General features: G+C 55.8%; 1 protein-coding gene across 1 annotated transcript in view; it reads left to right on the top strand.

Moving 5' to 3' along the window:
• WNT7A (Wnt family member 7A) overlaps positions 1-14,133 on the top strand; it is a 66,194-nt gene that overhangs the window by 17,511 nt on the left and 34,550 nt on the right. The window contains exon 3 of the mRNA XM_065885689.1: positions 4,722-4,993. Within this exon, the coding sequence (XP_065741761.1) occupies positions 4,722-4,993 (272 nt within the window). The remainder of the gene's footprint in view (positions 1-4,721; positions 4,994-14,133) is intronic.

The raw sequence follows: 14,133 nt of genomic DNA, 5'->3' as shown, positions 1-14,133 counted from the left end.
GGTTGAATCCTGGTCTGGGCCTCAGTTTCCACATCTGTAAAATGGAGATAAAAATGCTCCACACCTCGTAGTGTCGCCAGAGTGAAGCGAATTGATCTGTATTGAGTGCTTAGGAAAGAGACTGGCAAATAGTAGGCATTTTATGACTTTGCTGTTCTTCTTATGAACCGTGTGCCATTGGGACCATCACCTCTTTCTGTTTCTGCAGCAGTAAGACACACCTTAGAACTGCCCGTGCAGACAGCCAGTAAGAGACAAATAGACAGCTTCGGGAAATTGCCCAACTGGAGGGGCTTCCCCAGGCTGAGAGTGGGGTTGTCCCGGGAGCTCCGAGCGTGGTCAGGGTCGGGGGTGTCCTCCGCAGTGGTTGGAGGCCTGTGACCCCTAGGTTTGCATCCTGGCTCTGCCTCTGTAAGTCACCTCCTCGAGCCTCAGTTGCCCACAGATGCAATAAGGAACTGCTGCTTACCTGGGGTGGGCGAAGGAGGCATGGACGGATGGAGCTTAAGATGGCCTCTCATGCAAGGAATCTGCGATGGTAAGCTTCTGGGATGCTCGTCTACCTTCTTTCTGCCATCATACCCTGTTCTCAGGAGGCCATCCCATTTGAATGCGTCCTATAAATTTATTGATGTTTTAACTGGTAACAGTTGAATGGCAGAAATAAAGGCATTTTGATCAGGGTTGCTGCCTTAAGGCAAAGGAATCTCTCTCAACCGTGGGCTTTGCCACGCAGTGAGGAGCTGGAAGGGTGGTTGGAGCAGGGGCCGAGGGAGGACACTGCCAGCTTGGGCCTGGAATCCCAGTTCTGGCTGGTTTCTGGGTTGGCGGCCTCAGTGAATCAGTTTACTTCTCAGATCCCCGGTTTCCTCATCGGTAACGCTGTGGAGAATGGTGGCCACCGAACGGGGCTGTTGGGCAACACCCGCAGGTGCTTAACAAAGGCTACTTTCCTTCTACCCTCTCCCTGCACTGAAAAGCCCCGAAACCCCAGGCCTTGGACAGACTCTGTCCTGACGCCCTGGGGGAGGTCATGCCGAACGGGTGGAGCCCATTCGCTGCTCCGCACCTGCCTGGTCGGAGCCTCTCTGAACCTCAGTCAGCTGGTTTCCCTATAAATAGGTGACCAAACACTTTCCCAAAGCGCCTAGCGTGGAGCCTGGCCAGTAATAAGCACTAAATGAAGCTCACCTGGTTTTTGGCCACTGCTTGGAGCATTCATTCATTCATTCATTCATTTATCTATCCATCTATTCATCTAACAGATATGTACTGAACACCTCCTACATGTCAGGCCCTGGGGACACGAAGGGCACATGACAAAGCTCTGCCTTCAAGGACATTATGCTGTAGGGGCAGCAGGAGTGGTGGCTGTGGTGTGAGAAGCAGACGACAAACAAATAAGTCTAAAATGGCAGGAGGGCCATGGAGAAAACTGAAGCGGGGGAGTTTCTCTCTGTACCTCTCAGGGGGCCTGTAATTCCATCCATTGTAATTATTATAATACTCACTACCGTTTATTCATGCACTGGTCCCAGGGCTCACAGATACCTGGGACCCCCACCCGCTGGGTGCCAGCTGGGTGAGATTCACAGATACGGAAATGGAGGATCAGAGAGGCCCAGTGACTTGCCCAGGGTCACCCAGCTTCTGGCGGGGTGGGGTTGGCAGTGAGGTCTGCTCATTCATTCATCCGTCACACACTATCGTGGGGACTGTAAACAGCGGGAGACAGACAGACACGGGCCCTGCTCCGTCGGGAACCCCCAAGTGTGGCTGGGCAGCCGGAGTCTGGGTCAGCCCCACACGCTGGCCTCTGTGTGAGGCTATCGTGTCCTTCAGTGCATCGTGGAGCTCAACGAGGCAAAACGGACTTGGTGGTAATCGTGATCACAGCGGCAGCGGCCAGTGTTTACGGAACACGTACCCCGTGCCGGGCGCTGTGATTCCGTCCACTCACCAGCCCGTGATGCTGCTAAGCCCATTTCATGGAGGAAGCAACAGAGGCTTAGACAGGTTGACAGGCCTGACGTTAGTTACACGGCCAGCCCACTGCCCAGGGCAGCTTTCCTGGTGGTCAGTGAGGAGGGGGAAGTATGGGGACTGGGCAGTCCTAGTCTAACACTGGTGGGCAAGGCCCAGGTCAAGGTCAATGGCAGGGGTCGGCAGTGACCCTTTAGCATCTGGAAGCGTTGGACTGCAACAGCCGGTACCTGGGTCCCGGGGAGCTCAGAAGCGAAGAATAACGGCCCCTCTGTTTCTCGGGGGCCGTGGGTGTGGAGGTGAGGGCCAGCTTGGTGGGGAGGGAAGGCCATGGCCCATGATGGACTTCACTCTGGTCTAGGAGTGCACCTTGAACTCACGGGAGTTGTGCGTGTGCCGGGTGCAGCCGCCCTTCTCCCACCCACCTTGGGATGTGCTGGGGGATCCTGGGTAGGAGCAGAAGCCGTCTGCATTGCATGCGCTGCTCAGAGGGCTCAGAGATACCTGGGACCTCCGCCTGCTGCGGGGTAGAACCTCACACACTTGTCCCCAGCCCCACCCCCAGGGAAGAGCCTGGGGGAAGGGCAAGTCTCAGGTGGCGGGCCAGGCTCCGACCCTTCCTCAATTTGCTGCTGTGTTCTGAGCCTGATAAAGGAGATACAGTTTCCCTTTAGCTGCCAGAGGCTGCCAGTGGGGCCGCTGCGCTTTGCAGTCATTTGCTCCCCGGAGAAAGTTCTTGGTCTGAACAGGGTGTCCAGAGGCCACGACTGCAGCTCAGCGCTGCTGCCCACCAGTTGGGTGGCCTGGGTGAACCAGACTTTTCTCTTGGCCTCAGTTTTTTCAACAAATGAAAACTCCTACTCCATACCTCACAGCCTCCTTATAAGGGACCGTTATTACCATCGTCAATAGAAATCGTAATAAATCTAATTTATTAGATCACTGGGGTCACTGTCTCATGCCAGGCCCTTTGCTAAATGCTTTACCTTTGTTAATTCTTTCTAGTTCTCTCGACCTCCCTGATTAAAGTGAGCGGTTGTCATCCTATTTTGTAGAGGAGGAACTGGAGCACAGAGCAGTTAGGTGACTCACCCAAGGTCACACAGCTAGAAAGTGGTGGAACGGAGATTTCCTCCCGCCATCTTATTCTCTGTATACTCTGCACCTGATGATTCTTTCTCTGATGTCTGTGACGGTCGCCTGGTTCCTCCAGTGTATCCTTTTCTCGTGGGTTTGATTCTCAGTAGTGTGAGCTGGTGCCTGGAGACTGAGGCTCAGGTGGAGGAGGAACTGGTTCAAGTCACGGTCAGGCAGTGGCAGAGCTGGGATTGAATCCGGGCGTATGGGCTCCAGCACCCCTGTATTAACAGGGCCGCCGTGGAATGTCAGGGCCAGGCGTCGGCACAGTGAAGCCGTCGGTCCAGCAGGTGGACAGGCCTACGTGTCTGCAGGGTGGGGAAGCGGTGGCCGGGGGTCGGCGTACAGGTTGCTGGCATCCTAGCAGCCTGGGTGAGGGGCTGCGAAGTGAAGGAGGGACGGGTGAGAAGGTCCACCTGAGTCGGGGTGATGACGTCCTGAGACACTTCTCCATCCCCGGGGCCTCTTCCTCGAGGGTGCTTCCCTGACCCCCGCCCACCCTGGCTCCGAGAGCGAATGCGCTGAGCGCCCACACTAGGCACGGGGTCTGGGTTCATCTCCATCCCGGCAGGAGGTGCCGCTCTGGGACCCAGGGAGGCCGGGAGGCTGGGTGGCAGGGCGTATCTGCACCAGGCCTAAGTGACCGCCCCCCACTCTTGCACCCCAGCTACTCAGGACCCTTCCACCCCACTCAACAGCTCAGCACCGCCCTGCAGGGCCCTTGTAAATTCTTAACATGTGGTTCCCAGCCCCCCAACAGGGCCATCTCCACCTCCACGTAGCTGGGAAGCCCTGCGGGGAAGTGACACCTCAGCAGCTCCCCAGGCCCCCACTGACCCTTTGCTGTCCTGTCCCTCCTGCCTGCCCGCGAGCAGTCCCTCTCCCCTCCCGCAGCCCTTGTCCCCTGTGTCAGTCGGAGTCCCGAGGATGCAGGTTCCAGCCTTCTCTGGAGACGCTCACAGTCGAGTGAGGGGGCCACAGGTGACACAGCAGCGATAGCAAGGCCACGAGCACAGGAGCTGCTGTGTCAGGCAGGTGCCACGAGCCAGGCAGGGCGCTGAGAGCTTCACATGGACAAACTCTACTCCCTTATCGTCCCCGTGAGAAAGGGACTATTGCTGTGTCCCCACTTTCCAGCGACGAGACTGAGACACAGGGAGGGGGTGGTGGCGGCTGAAGGTGACAGAGCTACAGACCGATGTTCTGGGGTTTCAGCCAAGGCCTCTGGCTCTGGAGCCTGGGTGCACTGTGGTGGTCAGAGTGCTGCTTTACAGTTTGTCACCAGGTGCCACGAGTGCGGTGCGTGTGTGCAGCGGGCATGGCCACATCAGCCTGGGGGGAGTGGGTGGTCATCCACAGAGGAGTCCCTCTTCTGGTCTCCAGCCTCTCTCCTCCGCTGCCCCGTCGACTCCCCAAGGGCGTTCAGTGACTGGGGATTCAACGGGGATGTGCGTGATGGGGGTGCCTGGGACGGAGCTTTCTCGGAGTGAGGAACGGGCGCTCAGTCAGTCTCTGTGGTGCCCCGACAGTGAGCTCAGCCTCCCTTCCCATCCCAGGACGCCCTGGACCTGAGCCCAGCCTTTCCACTCTTGTCCCCGCAGGGAGCCGGGAGGCCGCCTTCACCTACGCCATCATCGCAGCCGGCGTGGCCCACGCCATCACTGCTGCCTGCACCCAGGGCAACCTGAGCGACTGCGGCTGCGACAAGGAGAAGCAAGGCCAGTACCACCGGGACGAGGGCTGGAAGTGGGGTGGCTGCTCTGCCGACATCCGCTACGGCATCGGCTTCGCCAAGGTCTTTGTGGATGCCCGGGAGATCAAGCAGAATGCCCGGACTCTCATGAACTTACACAATAACGAGGCAGGCCGAAAGGTAGGCAGCTAGGGAGGGGAGCCGGGCGGCTCTTGCAGAGATGCTGCAAAATGGCTTATTCATAACAGCTGGTGTTGGGTCTCTGGCGATGGGCCACAGGGCTCTGCCCGTAGCCTCATTCTGCTTGCATCTGTTGTCGATTTGCTGCTGGTCAGGATTTCTGTGTGGCATGACGCTTGTCAGTTACCGACAAGGTTGAATAATCGAATCTCTGTTTAAACATTGGATGTAACTCAGCAAGATGGAAAGAGGGACGGATGTGAACTGTCATCCTCGGGCCCACAAAATCAGCTGTACAAAACTCTGATTGTGGGGAGGAGTTGAGGTGAGTGCAGTAGGAGTCATTGCTGTAGGGCAGATGCCAGGGTTGGTGACGTATCCTTGGTCATCTTAACCAAGATCTGGAGCTCAAAATAATGGAGGTGACCATTCCCTCTTCACCGCCTCCTCAGATCCTCCTAGATTCTGGGCTCAGCTTAGAAGAGAGTCCAGGCTGTCCCAGGATGTTTCTAATGGAGGTGGCTGGCTTACAAAGGCGATGGACACCCTATCCCGTGAGGCGAGGGCCTATGGGGTGGGGCTGTCACAGGAGGGTGACAGGCAGGACCCACCCTCCTGTGACAGCCTGTGTGAGGGCCCGCAGGCCCCGGAGGTACTGGGCAAGGAGGGGCTCTGATGGGCCAGGCCAGACAGGGAGGGAGGGCTCCATGCCGCCGGGGTGGAGGACGGACCACTGCAGTGACAGGGTGTGTGTGGGCACCACTGGGGGGGGCCAGGCAGGAGCAGCGGTGAAGAGAATGGGGGAAACCGTGCCCAGGGCTGTAGAGACCAAGGAACACAGACCCCGTCCGTGGGGCCCCCAGCTTGGCTCCAGCCCGTGGAGGCTGTGCGGGAATGCCGGCCCAGGGTGGCCTCATCCTCTGGTTTTAGACCCAGATTTTCATGCACAAGCACTTCTTCTTTTAGGCGTTGGCATTTAAAATTGGTCGTCACCAGTGACTCTTAAAAAACGTAGAAAAAGGAAAAAAGAAAGAGGATTACTATAGGAGCTCAAACACACACATGCTGGCTAAGGGTGGGCCTCGAGCTGCCCATTTGGGTGCCAGCTGACCAGGTTTGGCTAGAACATGTCCGTGGGCCAGCAGTCTTCTCGCTCAGTCCTGTGCATGCAACAGGACAAGCTGAGTTCCCTGTGCTTCTCACAGCGTCCCTGTGAACGGTGGCCTCATTATCCCATTTTGCAGGTGAAGAGATGGAGGCACAGGGGGATTGTCACGTGCTAATCGGGAGCAAAGCCAGGATGTGAAGCCTGGCGTCTGGTTCTCGGGTTGGTGTCCTTTGCACGGTGCGGGCTGGCGGTGGGCTGCCTGGGTTCAGATCCGAGCTCTGTCGCTCGCTCCTTCCCGGGAAGGAAGCAGAGATGGCAGGAGTGTCCTCGCGGGGAGTATGCAGGAGTGCCCTTCCCCAGGGCTGGCACACAGCTGGTCCTCAGCACGGGGTGGGTGTGACCCCAGACCGAGGGAGGGAGCTGTCTGGTAAGTGGTGTCGGGGGGTGGCTTGCCCACCCGTGTACAGTCGAATGGGAGGCACCAGCAGCCCTTCCTCCTGCCTTGGGATTCCCTCCCTCCCTCCCTCCCTCCTCTGCAGTCTCCGGCCACATCTGGTGTGTCAGAGCCTCCCAGGCGGCCACGGTGAGTCACGCAGCAGGCTGCTCACCTGGCCTGTCCTAGGATGATGGCCGGGGTAGATTGCAAGGCCCTGCCGGCCCTGCCCTGTGCTGGAAGCTCCCGCTCAGGGTGGCACATTCCTCCAGGGTTCTCAGCTCTTCATCCCTCCCGATTTCTACGGTCAGCTCACTTCCTAGGGCTGAGGTCATAGGTCATGGGGTCCCTCTGGCCTTGAAGCTCCCATCCCTGGGAGTGGACAGGAAAGGGACAAGTGGCTTCCCTCTCCCCCTGTTTCCTCCTGTGTGGCTACCTGGTCCAGCCACAGTGAGAACGAAGGGAGAGAGCGCTTAGCTGGGGGAAGGAAGGTCCCATGCACATCAGGCGGGAGAGGGTTTCTTTTTTGGATTTCCTTCCCATTTAGGTCACCTCAGAGCACTGAGTAGAGTTCCCTGTGCTCTACAGCAGGTTCTCATTAGTTATCTATTTTATACGTAGTAGTGTATATATGTCAATCCTAATCTCCCAGTTCATCCCACCCCCCTTCCCCCCCTTGGTGTCCATACATTTGTTCTCTACATCTGTGTGTCTATTTCCGCTTTGCGAATAAGTTCATCTGTACCATTTTTCTAGATTCCACATATAAGCGATATTATACGATATTTGTTTTTCTCTTTCTGACTTACTTCACTCTGTATGACAGTCTCTAGGTCCATCCACGTCTCTGCAGATGACCCAATTTCATTCCTTTTTATGGCTGAGTAATATTGTATATATTTATTGTATACAATAATATATACATATTGTATACATATACAATATATACATATTGTATATATAAATATATGTATGTATTTACCGCATACCATTGTATATATTTACCGCATCTTCTTTATCCACTCCTCTCTTGATGGACATTTAGGTTGCTTCCATGTCCTGGCTATTGTAAATAGTGCTGCAGTGAACATTGGGGTGCATGTGTCTTTTTGAATTATGGTTTTCTCTGGGTATATGCCCAAGAGTGGCATTGCTGGGTCATATGGTAGTTCTATTTATTTATTTTATTTTATTTTATTCTGTTTTATTTTTGGCTGCGTTGGGTCTTCGTTGCTGCGCGCGGGCTTTCTCTAGTTGCGGCGAGCGGGGGCTACTCTTCGTTGCACTGCACGGGCTTCTCACTGTGGTGGCTTCTCTTGTTGTGGAACATGGGCTCTAGCTACCTGGGCTTCAGTAGTTGTGGCCCTCAGTCTCAGTAGTTGTGGCTGGCGGGCTCTAAAGCGCAGGCTCAATAGTTGTGTCTCATGGGCTCTAGAGCACAGGCTCAGTAGTTGTGGTGCATGGGCTTCATTGCTCTGCGGCATGTGGGATCTTCCTGGACCAGGGCTCGAACCCGTGTCCCCTGCATTGGCAGGCGGATCCTCAACAGCTGCGCCACCAAGGAAGCCCTGATAGTTCTATTTTTTTTTTTTTTTTTTTTTAAGGAACCTCCATACTGTTCTCCATAGTGGCTGTACTGATTTACATTCCCACCAACAGTGTAGGAGGGTTCCCTTCTCTCCACATGGGAGAGGGTTTCCTGAGCCACCAGCTCCAGCAGGCATGAGGGCTGTGCTTGCTGTTCAGGGCAGCTCTTGGGTGATGCAGATGTTGGGACTGTCATATGTTGTAAGGTCAACCTCAGGGGCCTTTTTGGAGTAGGTGGGCCCCAGAAAATGAGTGAGGTTTGGCTTGGCAGAGAAGAGAGGTAGAGGCAACCCAGGTAGTGGCCAAAGGCCCAGAGGAGGGGCTTGGGGCCAGTCCAGGGGCCCAGACTGGCTGGTCTGTGAGTCCCTGAAGGGGTGGCTGCAGCCAGAGGGCTGCAAGGTCACCTTCCAGGCCAGGGAGTGGGAGCCGTGAGTTTTCCCCTCAGGGCTGCCCTGTCTTTACTGCTTGAGTTCGAGCTCCGATATCCCCTCTTCAGAGAGGCTTCCTTCTCAACCCCTTCCTAGCCTTTCCCCGGGCAGTGCCTTGTTCCGAGGCCTTCTCCCCTCCCCAGATCATAAGCTTGATAAGGACAGAGACCTCATGCATCACATTCACAGCTGCACCCCAGGGCCTGGTGTATAGAGGCGCTCTATGTACGTACGGAGTGAATGGTTGAGTCCCCTACGGTCACTGGGGAGCCACTGATGGTTCTGGAGCAGCGGGTCAGAAGTCTCAGAGACTGACTCCAGGGCAGCAGAGCGAGGCCTTGGGCAGGGTCACGAACGGGGTGTGGGCATCCTTGGTGGGGTGCGCAGGTTGGGCCTCACTTGACACTTCTGAGCAGGAATGTTTTTCCCAGCTCAGGGTGCCCCCTGCTGCCTAGCTCCACTCTGGTTCAGGAGGACGCTTGAGGGTCACCTCCTGGAAGGGCAGTTCAGCCAGGCACTATATGTTTTCCAGAGCCAGGAGGTAGAATTTGGGACTCCCCAGTGGACACAGGAAAGGCCTCATTAACCACCAGTCCAGCCCCTTTGTGGCTTAGGGGTGCAAACAGAGGCCCAGAAAGGATCCCGACTGGCCCTCAGCTATGCAGGGCAGTGGCCACACCCCTTGGTCAGGGCACGGCAGGAAGGTGGTCTCCCAGCCTAGCCCCTCGCTCCCAGACGTGGGGCACCCCGAGGGCCCAGACACAGATCAGGCGGCCAGGAGCAGGGCAGCCACCTAGCCTGGGAAAGGTAAGGCTCAGTGTGTATCATCTCTGGGTTCCATCCCTTCTGGGGGCCTCAGTTTCCTCATCTGTCAAATGGCAGTATGATCCTCGATCTGTTCTGGATCCCAGGTGCTAGTCAGGGCCAGGCGAGGGCACACACTGGAGACCCCCAGGATCCTGCAGCCTGCCATTTACTCAAAGGCACGGGAGCCCATTCCAGAAACTCTGCCCACAACAGGCTTCCGTGGGCCCCATGCACACTGGAGCTGGAACTGGCAGGAGGAGAGGGGCCAGCCCGCAGCAGCTCCTGGCTGAGCGTCTTGGGAAGGATCACCGATGTGTTTATCACCGGCTCCCTCCTCCTGCTGTGAGAAGACAAGACTCAACCTGACCACTGGCTCTGGGGCTTGTTGGCAGCTGGTGCGAGAGAAGGGGGAGGGGAGGTGGGGAAGGGGTGTGTGTCCCAGAGCAGAGGTGGTGGCCCCGCTGAGTGAGCGGAGATTCGGGGCTTGTCCTCCGGGCGGCCCTTGGGGTGGCAGGGTGCCCCCGACTCAGCTGGCAGATCAAGAGGAATAATGCTGCGGGGGGCACCTGCCCTCACAGGTCCTCGGTTTGGGTCCGGCCCAGGCAGAGCCAGGGTTTCACCTGCAGATGGGGCCGCAGGGCTGGGGGTGTCTGTGCCCTGCCTCCCCCCCGCACTGTCTTGTGCAATTGTGTGGTCTGCAGGGTTGAATCAGAGGGGTCACGGTAGAAGACAGGAATGGGGGAAGCCAACAGGTCCTTTGGGGACGTGATGTTTGAATCAGAGTCTATCTCTATTGGAATTTTAGGGCCATAGTATTTTGGCGCTGAAATCACAGACGGTTCAGGTTGGGACTGTAGAATGTTAGGTTTACACCCTCACATGGGGGGCTTGGAATCAGGATCGTTTGTTGGGAGGGAGAGAGGCATCAGAAGCGGTGGGTTGAAACCTTTTTGTTTTTTTTTTAAGTATAGGTACATTTTAATGAGGTCATTTTTTTTTTTTAGATTAACTTGAGTAATTACACTGCAATTTAAAAAACAAAAAATGATTCACAAGAAATTTGCACTAGAGTAACTTTGAATTGTATTTTCTTATTAATGGTTGAAGGTATAGCTCATAGTTGGTGGTAGTCCGAAGGAGCCAATAAGAAAACTTTAAATTGCTGTTTGAAATCTTTGTTTTTTTAAAAAATTTTATTTATTTTTGGCTGCATTGGGTCTTGGTTGCTGCACGCGGGCTTTCTCTAGTTGTGGTGAGCGGGGGCTACTCTTCGTTGCGGTGCGTGGGCTTCTCATTGCGGTGGCTTCTCTTGTTGTGGAGCACGGGCTCTAGATGCGTGGGCTTCAGTAGTTGCAGCACGCAGGCTCAGTAGTTGTGGCTCGTGGGCTCTAGAGTGCAGGCTCAGTAGTTGTGGCACACGGGCTTAGTTGCTCCGTGGCATGTGGGATCTCCCTGGACCAGGGCTCGGACCTGTGTCCCCTGCATTGGCGGGCGGATTCTTAACCACTGCGCCACCAGGGAAGCCCCGGGTTGAAATCTTTGGATGGCGGAATCTTTGTGGCTTTGAATCGTTTCTTTCCCACCTTTGGGGCAGTGAGGATATGAACTCACCGTGCTTCTTGCCCTCAAGGTGCTCTGTCTGGTGACAGAGGCAGTTAAGAGGAGCAAAAATGATGATTCAGGGCTAAACACCGCAGGAGAAATGCAACACAGAAGGTACATAAGAGCTCAGAGGAGGGTGTGGTTTCTTCTCGGAGGAGTCTGGACACTTCTGGGGCAAGAAGAAGGGACCCTTTAGAAGGGCTTTGAAGGATAAGTAGGAGTCCACCAGGTGGACAAGGCAGGTGGGAGGGAGGGCAGTTCAGGGAGAAGTAACGGCATCTATAAAAGCATGAAGTCCTAAAAAGGCATGATCAGGTGGGGGCGGACTGCCTGTATCTGGGGAGAGGGGATGATGGGTGATGAGACTGCAGAGGTGGCTGGGGTCAAGTGCAGGGCCTTGCCTGCCAGATCCAGGAGCAGGCTTCCCCCTTAGGCTGACAGTTCCTGAGGAGACTTTGCAGGAGGAGTGCCGTGTTCAGGTTTCTGGCTCTGTCTGGGACAAAGCGGAGAACAGAGTGAAGGGGGCAGGGTGGCAGCTGGTGCCCCAACCCAGCAGGGACCACGGGTAGGTGGGAGGGACAGCTGTTTTGGAGCAGAAGAGGCAGGACCCACCTTGGGTTGCACTTGGGGTGGACGGGTGGGCGGTGTACCTCACTGGGGCCAGGCACTGGGGCGTGTGGAGTCTGGACTTGAGGGGAGATGATTATTAGGGTGCTTTTGGGCATGTGAGTGGGAGAGCCTGTGGGCATCACATGGAGATGCCCAGGGGCCACTGGTGCCTGGAGAGAGGTCTTGATTGGAGCCACTTCCTGGCAGCCACCAACGCGAGGCAGTTGCCAAAGCCCTGGCATTTGGCAGGATTGGCCAGCAGGAAGATTCTAGTGGGAAAGCCCAGAGCCGGCCACAGCCTTGAGGAAATGGGCACTGGGGCAGGAGGGCTATGGAACACAGAAGAGCAGACAGGGAGGTGGGTCCTTGTGGATGCATCCCCGAGCACTGAGCTCAGAGCCAGTTTCTGCTGCATCCTGGCTCTGGAAGCTGGGCTGCGGGGCCGGGGGTCCAGGCTCTCCACGCCTCGGTGATGCTACTGCTCCGGGCCGGGGGTGCCATCGAGGCGTTGCCGGCCACTGAGGGCAAAGTGTGCTGGGAGCTCTGGAGGCCCCAGGGAGGGAGGGGGCCTCCACAACCCCTTCCTGGGAGCGTGGTGACTGAGCCCAAGAGAGGCAGCCCTGGGGATGGGGGCCCAGCTGGGAGGGGGCTGGCCCCTGCTGGAATGTGCTCCAAGGGAGGTGAGCTCAGGGGGATGGAATTCCACCCAAACGAGAGTCACCTCCCAGTCCCTGCCCAGCCTCTGTGCGTGGAGGGTGCTGGTCTTGTCCCTTCCTGCCCTGCCCTGTCTGGTCTGGGTGCTCCTGGGAGCTGGATTTCCACCCTGCCCTGGCTGCAGGCAGGCCTGTGAGTCAGGGGACACCAGGGACCTGGCCTCTGGCAGCTGGGGCGGGGCCCCGATAAGGCTTGCTCAGCTATGCTCTCCTCTGCTGTCCCGAGGGCCACTTGCATATTTGTCCGGATAGAATGGTCAGTGGTGGCACGTTGAGGGCCCGAGGAGCCAGGCCCTGCCTGGCCTGAAGCCAGCTGACCAGGCCGGGCTGTGAGGAGGCCTCCGCAGGCCGCCGTGCCCTCCCTTCCTGCTCCAGATCTGGTGCAGGTGTGGGTTCTTCCCTTCCCAGATGCAAAGGCTTCCAGCTGGAACTTGAGGGACTTGGACCAGGGCTGGCCTTGGGCAGATCCCGGCCCTCCAGGGCCTCAGTTTCTCCCATGGTGGGACCTCGTGTCTCAGAAGGGTCTTCTAGTTCTGACATGTGGGGGTAGGGAATACAGGGTTCTTAGGACCACTGGACACCAACTGTGTCTCCAGCCACATGCTCCTGGAGTCCGCCAAGCTTGTTCCTGCCTCAGGGCCTTTGCACATGCTGTTTCCCCTGTCTGGAAGGCCCTTCCCTCAGATGTTTGCATAACTAGTTCCTGCTGTTCCTTCAGGTCTCTGCTCAGACGTTGCCCTCCCGGGGAAGCCCTCTCTCACTTTCTGACTTTCCTCCCCTTTCTCCACCTCGGCTCTGTCTGTACACTGTCTTGCTTTATTTTCTCTATAACACTTAACACCATATGAAATGATTTTATTTGCACAGTTCTTTACGTCTTTATTCCCTCTCTCCTCCCACTACAATGTCAGCACCACGAGGGTAGGGGTGGCCTGAGTTTACAGCTGTATCCCCTGTGCCTAGAACAGTGCCTGGCACATAGTAAGTGTTCAAGAAATATTTGTTGAGTGAATGAATGACCCGACAGGTGTCTCCTCTTACCTGGGGCAATTTCCCAGGAGTAGGGTTGCCAGATAAAAAACAGGACTCCCAGTTAAACTTGAGATAACAAATATTTTTTAGTACAAGTATGTCCCAAATATTGTGTGGAACATACTTATAGCAAAACTTTATTCATTATTTATCTCAAATTAAAACTTAAATGGGTTTCTTGCACTTTTTTTTTTTTTTTTTGCGATATGCGGGCCTCTCACTGTTGTGGCCTCTCCCGTGGCGGAGCGCAGGCTCCGGACGCACAGGCTCAGCGGCCATGGCTCACGGGCCCAGCCGCTCCGCGGCACGTGGGATCTTCCCGGACCGGGGCACAAAGCCGTGTCCCCTGCATCAGCAGGCGGACTCTCAACCACTGCGCCACCAGGGAAGCCCCGGTTTCTTGCACTTTTAAATTCAAATTTTTATGTTGAGATATTGTCAACTCGTGCAGTTGCAAGAATTCGGAAAGATCCTATGTGCCCTTGGCCCGGTTTTCCCCAACAGCTCGTAAAATTATATAGTATCCCAACCGGGTAATTGATATCAGTATAGTCACGACACAGAACATTCCACTGTGAGGATTCCTGTGCTACCCTTTTGGAGCCAGATCTCCTTCCCTCCCTCCTTTATCCCCTCCTAATCCCTGGCAGCCACTAATCTGTTCTCTATTTCTACAGTTTTATCATTTCAAGATTGTTATATAAATGGAATGGTACAGTGTGTAATCTGTTGGGATTGGCTTTTTTCACTCAGCATAAGCCCCTCAAGATTCATTCAACTTGTTGCATTTATGAATAGTTTGTTCCTTTTTATTGCCGAGT

This window comes from Phocoena phocoena, chromosome 10, assembly GCF_963924675.1.
Source record: "Phocoena phocoena chromosome 10, mPhoPho1.1, whole genome shotgun sequence".
Lineage (NCBI taxonomy): Eukaryota > Metazoa > Chordata > Mammalia > Artiodactyla > Phocoenidae > Phocoena > Phocoena phocoena.
Note: the sequence above shows the minus strand (reverse complement) of the source record. Positions and strands in the feature narration are given on the sequence as shown.